The sequence below is a fragment of the Dermacentor variabilis genome, chromosome 1 (assembly GCF_050947875.1).
Source record: "Dermacentor variabilis isolate Ectoservices chromosome 1, ASM5094787v1, whole genome shotgun sequence".
NCBI lineage: Eukaryota > Metazoa > Arthropoda > Arachnida > Ixodida > Ixodidae > Dermacentor > Dermacentor variabilis.
In genome coordinates, this window is record NC_134568.1 from 109,576,492 (window position 1) to 109,592,786 (window position 16,295).

General features: G+C 44.7%; 1 protein-coding gene across 1 annotated transcript in view; it reads left to right on the plus strand.

Annotated features, from left to right (window-relative positions):
* The first annotated feature begins 299 nt into the window (after positions 1–299).
* The window catches only part of LOC142582806 (neuropeptide SIFamide receptor-like), a 122,049-nt gene continuing 106,053 nt past the window's right edge, over positions 300–16,295 (plus strand). Inside the window, exon 1 of the mRNA XM_075692859.1 lies at positions 300–713. Within this exon, the coding sequence (XP_075548974.1) occupies positions 386–713 (328 nt within the window). The 5' untranslated portion in view covers positions 300–385. The remainder of the gene's footprint in view (positions 714–16,295) is intronic.

Below are 16,295 nucleotides of genomic sequence, written 5' to 3' on the forward strand. Positions count from 1 at the left end.
AGAAAGTAAACGCCTTATCCAACCATTTCATTAGCCGTTGTAAGCTTCGTTCCTGGTTTACTTGCGCGAAAAGTAAATGTCTTTTTCAGGCGGGTGAATGTTGTGTCTGCCCTTGAACGTAAAAAAAAAGAAGAAAAAAATTCAGATCCTCCCGTTTTCTTGCAGCCGCTTTCTTGCAGCAGAAGAGCTCTCGAGGAGTTCGGTGACCGGCATCGAGAACCAGGGGGCGCCCGCCTAGCCGAGAGCGCGCGCGTCCTCTCGAATGCGGCAAGCGAACGTGACGTTCCACTGCTACGGCCTCTACCACTGGACTCTGTCGACGCTGGTGCCCGCGCTGAGCGGACCCTCGCTACTGGCGGCGGGACCTAACGGGACGGGCCTCGCAATGCTGGCGACCGCCGCGGCGCCCCAGGCACCGCCGTCGACCGCTGCGGCCAAGGGCGACCTCTCGGAGGCCGAGATGTCGGCCGGCGAGTGGGTGGACGCCTGCTTCCTCCGCCACTCGGCGCCCTGGGTGGTGGGCTACTGCGTGGCGTACACGGCCGTGTTCGTGGTCGGCGTCGTGGGCAACTGCTGCGTGCTGCGCGTGGTGAGCCGCAACGCGTCCATGAAGAACTCGGCCTTCCACGCGCTGCTCGTCAACCTGGCCGTGGCCGACCTCATGGTCATCGTATTCTGCCTGCCTGTCACACTCGTCGGGCACTTGTTTGGACGTAAGTGGCTGTCGCTCTCTTTCTCTGAAGAAGAGGTGCGCCGCTGTAGGCTATAGGAGCCAGCGCACGAGTCCTGTGGCCTCAGACAGTTGTCAAGATATAAAGCACGATACTTGAGATCCGCTACCGCTGTACTCTCCGGTAAGGTGCCATCCGGGCACTCGAGTCGGTATAGCCGTAGGTGGTACGCACATCTGATGACTAGAATGACCGCAATGAAACACTGAGGCACTTTGCGCGCGCTCTCATATAGTAAATTCTAGTAATAAACCAAGTAACTAAAGAATACGTCGAAATTAACTATGCACTTCAAACATATACCGTTATTTTACGTTGCAATCGCATAGAAAAAAAGTATTCCTATTCCTTGAGTTCTAATTAGTTAGCTAGTAATGACCAATCTGATACCCTTCTAAATGTTTAACCCATGGCCCATTTCAAAAAGAAATTTTTAGATATATATAATTAGGTTGTTCTTAGGTATCTTTTGCGTTGTTGATTCCCTGCCTTAGAGGAAAGCCAATTATTTAGTAGGCAAAATCTCATGTGGCAGCCCACGTACGCACTTGTGCGTATTTTAAAGGAGTTCTCAATCAAATAACGGTCCTGCACGCACGGCTTAATGAATGAAGTGAACTGGGACATTTCTGTGTGGCTGCATGATTCATGCGAATGACCGCTTTGAAAACTCGTCACAAACCGGCCAGCTGCACATATTGACAATAGCGATAGACATTCTGCGAAAGCTACGAGAAAAGAATCTTGTATGCGCGTTTTATTCTCTGGCGTCATGCAGAGCCTAAACTGCATCTGTGATCCCGAAGGCGACCGTTTACGGGGACGCCTCTGATGTCATAGGCAGCGTAATTGCAGTCCTCAGTGGGCGAACAGGAGCCATATTTTGGAACAAGCCATTTCATTTCATAGCGTTCTTTTCTTATCCGTCGCACCGGCGTTAATTGTTGCGCGGCGGCGTCCGTACCAAACGCAAAAGGTGAAAAGAATGGAAAATGTAACAGGTCGTTACATAAGGTAAAGCCTCTAAGTATAGCCACCATCTCTGGGACCAGATATAGTTGTTCGAAAAGCGCTTTGGTGAGGAGGGCTCTCGCTGATTTTGTGAACGCGTCGCCGAAGAATACGCCAGTACTCGCGAACTCAGTGCTTTCTGGTATGTTTTGGTGCATCTGTAAGCGCATGATCATTGGACCCCTGGAAGGTGCCAGTAGATTGTTCAGGGGCGTTCTTAAGAACAAAATAGAATGGTGTGCAGGTAGAATGTCACGTGCGCTTTTCATTATTAAGTATCGCAGTGTAAGCGCGTGAGCATGAATGAATAATCAAGCAGTGTAACTAACGAGATAAGTGACCGAAATATGGCGCACGAGTTTATTCAAGTTCTTACGTGTCAATAAGAACTATCCATCCATGGTTCAGATAGCAAGCCCTGTAAGGAATGAGAAGATAGGGGGTTAACCGAGGGGCCCGATTTTCACCAATCATATCATAAGAAGCCAACAAACAAAGCCACCAAGGACAACACAGGGGAAATCACGCGTACTTAATAATTGATTTAAGGAAATGATAAATTATTGCAAATGAAAGTGCATGAAATACGAACTTGCCGCAGGTGGGCAACGATCCCACTTCTTCATATTGCGCGTGCGATGCTCTACCAATTGAACTACCATGGCACCGTTTTCCCATTCACTTTCTGGGGTATTTATGTGTTACTACAAGAACCAACCCTGGGAGTGTTAGCCAGCACCACCACTCACAAACATTGGCGGCGGATGTGGAACATTCTTTCTGCCACAGGTGTCACGAGTACGTGATATTTTTGAGTGAAGGCAACTGGTCAATAAATCCACACGCGCTATCTGAAGGCATCAATGTTCCCGGATTCGAGACCCTCGTTATGTAATGAACGAGAACGGGCACCTCGGCCACTCCTGGCCGAGGGGCCCGGAAGGTCTTCGAATCGAATAGGGATTATTCGTAAATGCGAATATTTTGACGATGTTTTTTTGAATGTTTGAAAGCGTCAACTGCACTCAACTAAACATAAAACTAAATAAAGCAAACGCACGTTAAATTTTCACCCCCACGGGCATAGTATAGACATAAAGCATGAGAACTTGTGTACTGGAGCAGGCTACTTCGCTTAGACAGCCATACATTACACCCTATGCAGTAGTCGTTCACACTCTCTAAAGAGTTTTGTGCATGTGAAGAAACTACTTGTTTCCTCCTAATTTTCTATTGGAGGTTTTAACGAACAACGCTTCACAACATACTGTGGAATGACACGAACTTGCTCACGTCCTGGTGTTCTTAATGTTATCATCATTCTAAAGTAATTGTGAAACCTGCTGTTCGTTATTCAAAAACTATTCGAAAACTGTTCGATATTCGGTTCATCTCACTTCTGGCGATGCTCAATTGAACCTGAATGATCACTATTCGCACTTCCCTGCTAATTATGCTCCGATAGGTCCACGTAACTGCGGCTTCACTTTTGATCTCTGATGAAGCCTAAGTAGCTTCAGAAGCTCAGCAGGCGCGTAACTCCATAGGTGAGTATATTATACTAATTATATATATAACTTTCTCAATATGGCAAATAAATTCTACGTAAATCCACAAGCGGCAAGAACATTCATGAAAGGGGAAAATGTCATCCACCCGACAGTAAAAAAAAGAGTAACGAAGAGGAAAAGGCAAGGAATACTTTCCTTGTAGCTTCGTGGTACTGTCGGGTGGATGAACATTCTGCCTTGCATATAATAAACTTGTTTAATTCCCTGAGCCCAGGCACCTCTACTGTTTAAGTCGGTGAAGTCATTGATTTCGATGTTTAGAATAAAGTGAATTATTCAATTTTATTTTCTTTAACGTAAGGAAGTGTGTTGGACTCTGAAATATCGTTGACAGAAAACAAAGCATAACCAAAAGTGCCAAGAGTGCTTCTTTAAACTGTTAATACGGAGGCTGGTTGCAATTTTGTGGGTTGCTACTGAATTTACAAATTGAAGTTACTGTCTTTGTGAAGACGCGAAGTTAGTAAGCAAATGAAGCCAGCCATTATAACACTTCCACTGACGCTTCATGTTTTGTTTTCAGTTATTGAACAGAGAAACGAATTGTTTCTTTGTTCGTTAGCGGGATACCACATTATTTTTTCGAGAACACCAGAAGTCACGAAGCAATTCCAGGGCAAGCATCTGAAGAATTGTGCATTAGAATGCTCAGTGAATCTAGGTAATGATCACCGAGGTGTCAACACCCCATGGAGTATGGCATTTCACACCCTTTAGTATTTAAGAGTCTGACCTCACTCTTCTAATATAGGTGTTAGCACACAATCAACGAAAGCATTGCCTAAAGGCCTTGCTTGTATTTTGTATAGGTTCTCTGCATATATATCTTTTCCACTTGTCGTGCATTCCCTGTCTTTTGTTAATCACATCTGGGGCGTGCCCTGCGCAAAACAGGAAATAGCACGGATATCGCCAGCCGGGAGTATGAAATGTATACCTCGCATTCAATTAATGTACGCTTTCACTGAGTAATCGTAGTTTCTCATCCACAATGTACAGCCACCATTGAATTTAGTGTTTTTGAATATGCAACACTCTCATTACCAGCGAATATGCTAGCACAGGCAATGATCTGCCACAATTCTTTTTATGCCCGAAGAGCACAATGGTATTTCCGGTTTTATCTTTAAAAATCTCGAACTTCGATTTTCTCACTTTAGAACGGGGGAACAACTGGCACTAGTAAGGTGTCTTCTTGCTCCGCAGGAGATTGCTGAGACGCACTTGTTTTGTAAACTCACCTGACTCGTCACGTCATTAACTATTCCAAAGTTTTTCCAGTTCAACCTTATGACAGGCATTGTACCGCGAAGCAACTCCGGCCAATCAGTTGCCGGAAGTTGGCAACCATCTAGAGAAAGCTGTTACTTTATACCGTTGGTCGGTGCTCCTCTAGAAAAAGTGTTCAATAGTGGCACGGTCAGGGTGAGCAATTTACTTGGCTCCACAAGAATAATGGACTCCATTTCCAGGTGCCCTTTCACCTGGTAATTGGCTCGCCTGACGAAGTCTACGATGCGCCGTCTGAAACGCACTATACAAAAGGGCACAAGAGAAGCTGCTTGAGGTCCATTGGCCTGTGACGCAGCCTCGAGGGGAAACTCTGACACTCGCCTGACCGGTATCACTATCTGAAACGCCTTTTATTGTGAGGCAGCATTGGCCACTCGTCGTATTGCTATATTCACGTCATGCATCTCTCTGGAACTTAGGCCATGAGTTGCATCTCGTTTTAAGCTTCTGTGCACTCCGACATGGGCTTAATTAATCTGTCCTCTGCTGCTTTTTTCTTGCTTAATTGACCCACGCTATAAACATATTATTCCTTTTGTGTAGGCGGATTACACAACAGGGGGCGAATTGACAAAGCTTTTCTTTCGTAAGAAAGTTTGGTCGTTGGCCGGCCTCCTTTGCTAATAACATGTCCAGCATAAGGATTTGCTGGACGTTGCTTTGACAAAAAAATTCTCGCGCACTAACTTTTTCCGGACGCGGGCCCAGATTTCTGGCTAAAATCGCGTCTCTTCGTTTTTAAAGGTTATTTCGCACTGACGGGCCGCCTTCGCTTATTATACATCCGAACTCAAGATGGGGGCGGAATCACCTGCTACCAGCGTAAATTTTTACCTTTGTGGGGCGGGGGGGGGGAGGGGGTGGGGACATGGGGGGGCCCTGAATTTTTAATTTTTCATAAATGCGGGGTTGAATTTACTTTAGCGCACTTACTGCTTTATAAGTAACGTCTAAGAGGCCTAGTCGGTAAAGCTTTTTTTTTCATAAAAGCTGTTTTCCATTGGTAGGCCAGCATTGCTACCATTTTGTTTCAAACCCTTTAGGTAGATAGGAGCCGCTTTGTAAAACCTGCCACACCTACATAACGTGATTCTTCTAGAAGGGTAAGGATAGAGTGCATAATAATATGGTAGAGTTGATCGAGAGGCCGGCCTGGCGCATGCTTATCGGATGAGTGCGAAACAAAACAAAAATATTATGACAGCCCGTACATTGGGAGTGAATTGTTGGATGCCGCCGGGAACTGCTGACCTTCGCATTCTGTTGCTGCGCCTGCCGTGTTGATACGATGTTTTGTTTTTTATTGTGTATGGCCCGATAACGTTTCAGTAAATCCCTATGACACTTACTCCCCTTTGTATAGAGAGGTGTACATTTCTCGTTTAACTGCGCTTCTTTTGGTATATCACTTGCTCACACGTATTGTACTTGGGCACGTAATCAAATCGCTGCATCTAATTTTACTGTCTGAGCTCTCTTTGATTTGAGCGCGCACGCCTCTGTGGGCTCTTCTGCCCACAGAGGTTTATATTTATGGTTTACATCACTTTTGTTTAATCTCTGTAGGATTTGCCTATAATATATATATATATATATATATATATATATATATATATATATATATATATATATATATATATATATATATATATATATATATATATATATATATATTAGTCCTTACCGGCTCCAACTTTAACAGGGTGGTGATTTTGGTGAGTTGGAACAGTTCCATCATGGTGGCGATCAGCACACTGAGCGAAGAAATGACAGAGGAACCGCGAAGGAAACGACTCCTTGTTCCCGTATTGTTTGTTCTGTCCTTTGTTGTCGTAGTGCGCTGATCGCCATCATGCTGGCTCAAATTTTTTTTTTTGTAAAATCAGTCATGCTAACTTTAGCCTTCTTGGGGCGGCAAATGGGTGCATAAGCGTCTATTTTTCCTATCATGCCTCCCTCTTTTTTATTTTTTTATGGCTACAGAGATCTAGGTCCGATTAAGTTGCACAGTGAAGTATAGGTATTCATCTATGCGTCAGTGTAAGCAAACTTCTAATCCTGTTCGTGTGTATTCACTTGGGCGAGAGACGGGAACCGCCACTTAATAGTCGGAGCACATCGCAGTCACAAAAATTTACGGGTAAGTTCCGCTTTAGGGTCCCAGGGTCCGACGAGCTTCGCGCTTACAAAAGGCGCAGGACACGTGTATAACCGAGACTGCAATTTTAATTCAATGGAGGCGTTAAAAAAAGGATAAAGATACAATGGAACGTAGTTGTTGAAAGGTTGACAGGAGCTTCTATTTTGTTCGAAGTCAATGAACTTGAGAGAACGAAAACGAGAGAGAGAACAGAAGAGTAATAAAAGAAGAGAATGTACAGAATGATGTCGAATGGAAGCCGAGAAAAAGATGTAGAAGGCGCAATGGCAAAAAAACCAAAAGCTCCCGGAAACCGGAGGATGGCTTACCACAATATAATTTGCTGCCCCGTCAATCAGTCACGGCGGTTAAAACTGCAAGCGCGCTTGCATTGCCACATCGAAAGCGAGCAGCACTCATAATGTTGAAGAAAGGATTATATGCCAAGAAGCTGAGATCAATCGCAACTTTAATCGCCAATTCGTTGAAGTAAGTTTCACTCCCCATTCCCCTCCCCACGTGTAGGGTAGCAAACTGGACTCAGTCTGGTTAACCTCCCTGCCTTTCCGTCTTCCCTTCTTTCTCTCTCTCTATATATATATGGAGCCTTTTATAGAACTAGTTCTGTCCCTGTCCTCCAACTTATCTGGACTCATTAATGCTTCTTTCAATGGACAGGGCTGAGATATTCTTGAACAGTAGCCATTTTTTCATATCGTGCTAAATGAGCTACATTTTTCTCCTTAGTTATATACTTGCAAGGCCACGAAGCTACGGAAGACAAATGGTACATTTGCTGCGGTACATGGCGTAGGTGCCAACGTTAAAATATTGTTGTGGTTATTTGCTTGTTTCCATAAATATGCTTTGGAGTCGTCGGTGCACTCGGAATCGACAAATACTGCATTTTTTTCATTTTCTCGCATTTTGTACAACGTACTTTGCCACGGTATACGTGAATCATCCCATCAAAATAATAAAAAAAGATTAGTTTATCTAAAAAAAGAAAAATATCGCCCGCGGCAGTTTCCCTGCCTTTAATACCCTGACACGCGAGCACTGTACCCCGGTGGCCCTTAGCACTGTACTGACTGTACTACAATTTTGACACGTTGAACAAAGCGGGAACCTATTGGTGTTGCTGGTTGAACAAAATGTTAATGCAATCATATAGCAAAATAACATAAGCATGTTATAGAAGGCGAAACATAATTTGACAAGTCGTAAAGTTACGGGCGGAGTTACAGTTGGATTGAATTTAGTAGCGGAATCCACTTCGCAGGCAGGGATGTCTAAGTGTACTTGTCAGTGCCAGTACCTTCGAATTCTTGCATGCATTCTAGGCGTCCTGGTTTTCCCTTCAAGCACAAAAAAAGAAAAAGAAAATGAAAGGAAAAAGAACGAAATGAAAGAAAGAAAGAAAGAAAGAGAGAAAGGAAGAAAGAAAGAAAGATGAAGAGAAGAGTCGAGGTCGATAGCAAAGCCGATATCGAGTAGGTTGAATGAGTGAAACAGCGAAGATACGTAGCTAGATTGTCCCCAGTATTAATACCAATGCACCGTTTCTCAACTTGCCTTCCCCTTTATCCGATCAGACTAAAGCACAATCTTTTAACTCTAAAGTGTTTTATGTCGGGCTCTATCGAAAATTTGTTCCATGCGGGTACGTCATACAATTGCCTGACGTAAGTATGCGAGATGGCAACACTTTGCCGTTTTGTGCCAACCTAATGGTTAGGAAAGTAGAAACAGCAATGTTAGAAAAGTTTGCTTTGTTAAAAGAACTGTGCGTGTGATCACTTGTATTAATTAGAATGAAGATGTGTAGGCATAATTTGTTTTCTGAGTGAGTAATTGCATAAGAAATATGACCGGCAACCTGGACACATATAGGGGTAATAAAGGTGACAGTACGTTGGAGAGAATTCTCCACAAACTCGGTCGGCGTTTTCTGGCGACGGCCTTCCTGGCGCGCTTCTGGCGCTTTTTCAACGGGCATCCCCGACAACCATCACCGTGCGGTCGTGCCGCGATGGCTCACACGACAAAAGTAGAAAAAATAGAGCTTGCTGGCTCCAGCCACCACCTCCGTTTCGAATGGGACGCTCTTAGCAGACATCCATACATCCGTTCCCGCGCGTTTGCTCACCTTTGAACGTGTGTATCACGCGCGCGATGCCGCTGGAGCTCTAGCCACTCTAACGACTTAGTTTCGCCACATACGCATTCACCGTCGGGTCGGATATACCCGTGACGCATGGTAGCCTCCGGGGTGTCGTTTCCGCTGCGCAGCAGCACAGGCCTTGCGTGCGTGCTATCGCGGCCATTACTTCGCCCTTCGAGCGAAACTGTAATAAAGGAATGTGCACATTCATGGAGTACATGTATTTGTGCATGTGCGATGAACGCACTCTTTCTTAGAAATTGTGCTTCATTTTCGTGTCCTGAATAAATTTCTCTGAAAGAGAGATAAATCAGTTTTAGTACATCCTTTACTCACTTGCTCTTCAGCCAAGCTTCATGGTCCGCATTCATGAAGCAACATGAGCGAGCGGAAAATTGCGATGGTGATTGTGTCTTTACTTGCAAATGCAACTCCGCAATGAGAAACAGTTCTTTCGTACGAAAACCTTTGCGAATACGTCCTCTAATACGTCTCGAAGATGCCAGCGCCAGCTTACCGTTCGCCACTTTAATCGTTCTTCATTTCTTTGTAGTTAATGTTGCTGTGGGGTCAAGTGCTTTCGTGGACACGTATGACTGATGAGAAAATTTACGCAGAAACTCATCTGGAAGTTCTCCGAGTATGCGTAAGCATTGTGCCACTTACTCATCTCAACAAAGCCCGGTGTCATTATCAATGTCACGAAACTTGATTCGACCAGCACAAGTGACAGTGCTGCGGCGACACGAACTGCTGCCGACGGCGTCGCAAGGTGAATTGACGACGCCGGCAAACTGCTGCAGATGGCAACGCCAGGTGCGCCGATGACGTTCCGATCATTAAAAGCCGTTATCGCTCTTTAGTACCTTATCCACGGGTGTCGAAACATTATGAACAGTGATCAACCGCACTCCGGCGTCGGCAGCATGTGGCGCGGCCGCGAGGCCCGTATGTTGAAAGCGACTTGCGATGGCGACAGAGAGCGCCCACTGCTGACAGCCTCGTGTGCTTTGTGCTCTCGCCGCTGAGTTTGAGTTGGAGAGCGATGCGCGGGCTTCCATCTTGAAAGTGATCTGCGATGATGGCTCAGTGCGGCGAGTGCTGACACCGCGTGCACGTGCTACTTGTTCTCGCTGCGTAGCTCGCGTTGAAGCGAGAGGCAGCACGAAGGTGGATTCGTTCGCTGCTGCGAGCGCTATCTTGAAAAGGATCGTTTTACGGGACGGGCAGGCAATTTTCTCATTGGGTATGTACATAAATGTCTACGCATTTCAAAATAAAGAAACCCCTGGTCATGGGCACAACAAAATAATTATTGTAGGTACTAACTTAAAACACACTAACTAAGGTCATACGTAAAACGGCTTGATGTGCTTCCGTCAGCGTTTCGTACAAGAAATGTACGCCTTTTTTCATCGAAAGTTATTGCACTCACTCTCACCACGCGAACACGCGGCTTGTATGGCGTGTTTGCAGGCCGAATTTATTGAAAAAAAAAGACAAACAAACAAAAAACACGCGCATTAAAAAAAATGGGATGAAACGATTAGGGCACGCGCAGACGGCCTTTTGTCGTAAAGTTCAATACTTTGTCATTTGGCTTCCAATAGTTCCAATAAGCACACAAGAAAACTATAGCAATATATTTTGTTACCTAAACCACCCTGTATTGAAAGATTCTTGCCTTACCTTATAGACCTCTCAGAAAACGTAATATGCGGTGCCGATGCGTAAGGAGATCTGCCCATATGTTTTCCTACACATCAAACAACAAAAAATGTAGAAGAATGTAAATTTCATTTAGCAATGAACCGAATGAGAAGCGCGGAAGGTGGCAGTCGCGCTGATAAGCGAAACGTGTCACAAAGAGCCCAATAATTGCTTTTAGCACAACCACTGAAATCATCTTAGTACATCTTTCATTGCTGTCTTGTTGGGGACACATACAGAAAGGAACAACAACAATAAGAAGAAAAGTAAAAGAACGTAGCCTGTCAACGTAACGAAACAGGTGGGCGTTTACGATTTATGCATAATAACCTCTGAACGAAAATAATCTTGCTGGGAAAACATTTTACCGCGGCCGGTATGAATTCACCTTTTCAGAGGGCTCAGCTAAATATATTTGTGGCATGGTAAGGCGCGTACCTATGTTTTACCGCTCTGCTTAACTCCTGCCACCCCGCTTCTTTTGTTCTTCTCTTTATTTAATTTTTTACACGCACGTAAATTGAACTTACCCTGCAACATACGGAAGGGCTTATGAAGTAAAGAAAATGACTATGTTTCTGTGCTGCTTTTAGTGCCACAGTACTTCCAGTTACTGCTACAGGCGCAAAGGAAGTGAAGAAGAACATCTATGTGAGTGGCTTGCCATGATCTATCTCTGTAACACCAGTACAACAGAGAAAACGCCGTGGAGCGAGCGCTGCTGCGCGTTAGTATAGTATAGTGAAGTGGTATTTTAATTATCGATAGACTGCAGGAGCGAAGCTAAACGTAATCCAAACGGCCATTTCCTTACGAATGCATACAACGTTCTCCGAGGCTGGCCAGACAAGTTAGTAACCTCTTTGACATGAGAGAAAGTTACAGGTGGGTAAAGAGAGAAATTAACGTGACATGGGCATATTGCTTTGTTTGAATAGTTCCCAATTTGGCTTGCGTTTGGACTGCTGTCGATTGTGAAAATAGCTTACTTTCTCGGTGCTCAAAAGAAAGAACAGAAAAGAAAAACTGCAGCATGTTATACTCCTGTAACACGTTGTAACACGTAAAGCCTACTGCACACGTGGTAATGTATTAAGTTATCTGATCAAAGCGGTCAGATTTCTTGCAAGACACAACGAGCTGCAGTGCGAAGTAAATGTATTGCACTGTAAGTCTCTCTCCTCAACGACGAATGCGAGAAACTAATTGACTATGTAAAGGTTACTTCTTTCTTTCGTTCTCTCCGTCTTTCTTCGTTGTTTATTTCACTCTTTCTTTATTTCGTTCCTCCTTTCTTTGGTTTCTTTTTTCACATTCATCCATTACATCTTTGCTTGCTTACGGGCGTATGAGCCAATCCTTATGTTGATGTTTCCTTTCTTTCTTTCCTTCGGTCTTTTTTTTTCTTTAGTGTCTTCATTCATATTCAGCCGTTGCATCTTTGCTTGCTTGAGATTTGAGCCATTCCAGATTAGTATTTTCTTTTCAGGTAGCGGCCATCACTAATGATGATATTTTATTTAGTAGTCGTCAAATTTTTAAACCACTCGACTTGATATTTTTTGGACCACTCGACTAGACGCCACTTTTTTTCGGGTATGAGTCATTGCAACGAGCCACTTAAGGCTTTTTGCACATGTCATCTATATGTGAAGCGATGCTATCGTGAAGCGTTTAATTAAAAGCTATATTTGGTGCGTACAATTGTCCTTATTAAGCTGAAAGCCTTAGGTATCTATGTTGGCGATATCCTTGGAGAATCTAAGCCGTGACGAAAAATGGCCAACGCAGCAAAGAATAAAAACACGTCAAAAATGCTCGAATTGTTGACATATGTCTCAGGGAGGTTCCTGTAAACAAAATAAATTAGCGGCTTTGAAAATAAAATTTGGCACAATCCGGCCTGGGTGGGAATCGAACCCGCATGTATGGGGTGCGAGATGAGCACGCTTCCCTGAAGGCACAGCTCTTCCGCACCTCTGGCTTACTAAAAGTGTGCGTAGTGCTTGCCTGATCGCACACGTCACGTCGCCGCCATCTCGCTGACTAGTGCGTGTGTCATTGGGCGGCGTACGTGATGGTGCGGAGGAGGTGGCGCCACGTCATGCGAGCATAAAAGGAGCGCGTTGATGACGTTCCGAGGTGTACAAATGGTATTATGCTTTCGCATTTACCCACGTAAGTAGTCTTAATGTCTGCAGAATGATAAGTTTAGTCATTGCTGTTGCGCAGAAAAGCGGACACGCGCGCTCTCCGCATTGACGTCACACTCGGAGCGACGTTGATTGTCCGCGAGCGATAGAGGAACGCGCATGCTCTTGCGGCTCGAGAGGAAGGCCGCGCAAGTACCCCACCGCGGAAGATGTGCGTGCCGCTGCGCCTTAGTGAGGAGGTCACCTTAGTGCCTCACGTATACTTCCCATTGCGGCTTGTTATGTCTTGCAAGAAGCCTAGCCCCGATAGTATAACTTAATGCACCACCACTATGTCTTACAAAATAGTCTAACCCTTATTGTGCAACTTCGTCTATTAGCAAACGGGCTGCAGGCTTTAGCCTTCTTGTGTTACAAGAGCGCCATACCTACCAAACTTTTTATCATCATATGTAACGTCTAATCTCATGCACTGTCGATGCACCGCACAGGTCCCAACCATAATGTCATGCAATGTTTATGTTTTCGCACTACACCATGCTACACCGGTTACAAGCTATGCCGAAATCTGAGAGCAGTTCAAGCGAATGCTCGCAGTGAAACGTCCAGGCAGTGATGTCATGGGGGCGGAGGCGACGTTTCATGTTTGTCGAAGTGCGAATAATGGTGAGGGGAGGTGTACGCAGAGAGAATTACGAAACAAAAGTCGATGGCAAGGTTCACTTATTCGCCCATTGAGTCCGTGCGCCTGCGGCCTAATGGAAACTGGCACATGGGCTACGCGGCGTGACACGCGTTATTAGGCAACACAACCGCAGTAAGCACGGTCAACAAAGGCCGAGGGTGTGGAAAGAAAACGTCGCTTTAAAACTTTAGCTTATTAAAAACAAAGTCTTCTATGGCGACTTCACGCAGGTTTATCGTACGTGGGGTCTGGGTATCTATCTGGCACCCACCGTGGTGGCGTAGTGGCTTTGACGTTGCGCTGATGAGCCCTTAGCAGGCTTAGCATCGCAAAGATTGGGGCGAAATGCAGAAACGCCAGTGTACTGTGCATTAGGTGTATGGTTATGAGACGTGAAATCCCAGTTTTTTTTTTTTTTTGCTATCTCGCCTCATGATAAAAAAGGGGGGGGGGAAATGCCGACTTTTTCGCGCCTCTACAGCGTCGTAGCTAGTCGCAACATGTATCAAAATGCAGGCCTCAGCGGGTCTACAAGTGATAATTAGTCGCAGAGTAGGTAAAAGGAACGCTACGGGCGTAACTAGCGCCAATATTGTCGAAAATTAACTGCATTGCGAAATGGACTGCCCGATCTTCTCGATCGGCACACCTGGTATCTTGGTCAAAAAGAAAAAAAAATAAGAAAGGTGTATCATCCAAAGTCCACGCGAAAGCTGACAACGTCGACGTACAGGTGCGTAAAATAAAAATAAAAATGAAAGTGAATGAAAAAGCTTGACAGGAATAAAAGAAATGGAGGGTCCGGAACAAAATATGTAAAGTCTGACAATTGAAAGAAGAAAATAATGCAGATAATGGAAAAATGTAATGCAATTATGCAAAATATCAGCTTTAATGTTCAATTTCTGTACTAGGTATACGCGCAAATACTTATACTATTGTCGTCTTTCACGTTGGCATTGGTTGACAAGCCTTTCTTTTTTAACCAGACGATGGGTTCTTTTAAACGCGTTACTCCCCGCATTGAAAAACAGTGGATAGGAGAGACCCTGGCCAATCAATAACATAAATTTTGATATTTTTTTTCTTGGAAGCATGCCCCAAGATAGTAAGTTTCGGGATAGTCTTGAAACCAAACAGAGACTAAAACGCCCCTCCCCCACTACCCCCCCCCCCCCAAAAAAAATTTGTTTTGTTTTTCATCGATGAATCGTCATAGTGTTACGTGAACCGTCCTAAATTTGTACGTGCCAGATGATTCACGAGCGTATAATGTAGCATGCTCAAAGATAGCAGATCGTTCGAGCGGTTAAGGGTAGGTCTAATGCAATTCTACCACGCTAAAAAACATCAGCAAAATTTAGCTATATAATCATTGTTCCACGAACTTGTATAAGGTATATGCGCTGATACAGTATGAAAATTCAAAAATATGCGCGTTTATGATTTCGATTTCTGTATATCGCCAAAAGAGTGTGGCGTTTCCCTTTGTGTGCTGCGGCGGAATAAGCTACGAACATGAGCTGGCAGTAGCAGACGAGGTGCGTTCTTCAAGGTTATTATTCCAGCTGTTCGAGAGGTGCTCTGAGGTCTGGTCACCTCGATACTATGCGTGAGCGACATCAAGGAAAGTCAACATAACCCTGTGAAGACGGCCTCTGGATCTTCGCGACGGTATTTTTGACACTGGCTTTTGGACGTTCTCTTCCATGACCAGAGAATATAACTGTTGCTCTAGTGAAGTAACCGAACGTGTGGCAAAAAAGAAAAAAAAGATGCTGTCAAAGACGTCAGAGGATCAGGGACCGTATTCGGAAAAAAGCTTTTACACTAGAGTTGTTCATATGAGAAAATATCAGCCAATCCGGACGCTGGACACACCGTTAGCGGAGGTGGCCTGCCAATGGCAAAGAGCACTTACCAACGAAAAGCTTTGTGAATTGATGAGATCAAAATATTTGCATTCATTAGCTGGAGTCGGCTGCCGCAAGACAAACATAATCGTGGTTCGCTTAGAGATGCCTTTCATCATCATCATCATCATCATCATCATCATCATCTTATTTATGTTCACGAAGGCCTTTCCCTGCGATCTTCCTTGGTAGGTGTAGTGCCGTTTTGTACGCCTTCCTTAGTATGGTTTCTGCTTGTTCTCTTTCAAGCTTGTTCATCAAGTGGTAAGGTAGGGAGTATGTGACTCTGCTGACCACTAAACTTTTAACGAACTTGATCGTGTCTGCCTCTTTCATGCCATGTCTTCTATTTGAAACTCTCGTAATCATCCTGCTTACTTGACCCAAAGGGCAATGGTGCAGCACGCGTGCGAAGTGGCCAGGCTCAGTGGAGCCATGGAATAGGGGCACACCCGTGCTGAAGAGCCAGGCAGCAAGCGCAAGACGGCTCACCGCTAAACCCCTTGATAGAATCAATAAAGTTTTTCTCTCTCTCTCTCCCTGCGATCTCCAATTACCCCTGTCGTGCGCTAACCGATTCCATCTTGCGTCTGGAAATTTCCTCATTTCATTACCCCACCAACTTTTCTGCCGTCCTCAACTGCGCTTCCCTTCTCTTGACACCCATTCTGTAACCCCAGTGGTCCCTCGGTCATCTAACTTGAGCATTACATGGCTTGCACAGCTCCATTTTTTCTTTTAATTTCAATTAGATAATCGGCTCTCCCCGTTTGCTCACTGATCCAAACCTCTCTCTTCCTGCCTTTTAACATTACGCGTAAGATTTTTGGTTCCATCTCTTTGTGCGGTACTTAACTTGACCTCGAGCTTCTTTGTCAATGTCCAAGTTTGTGCCCCATATGTTAGCACCGGTAGAATGCATTG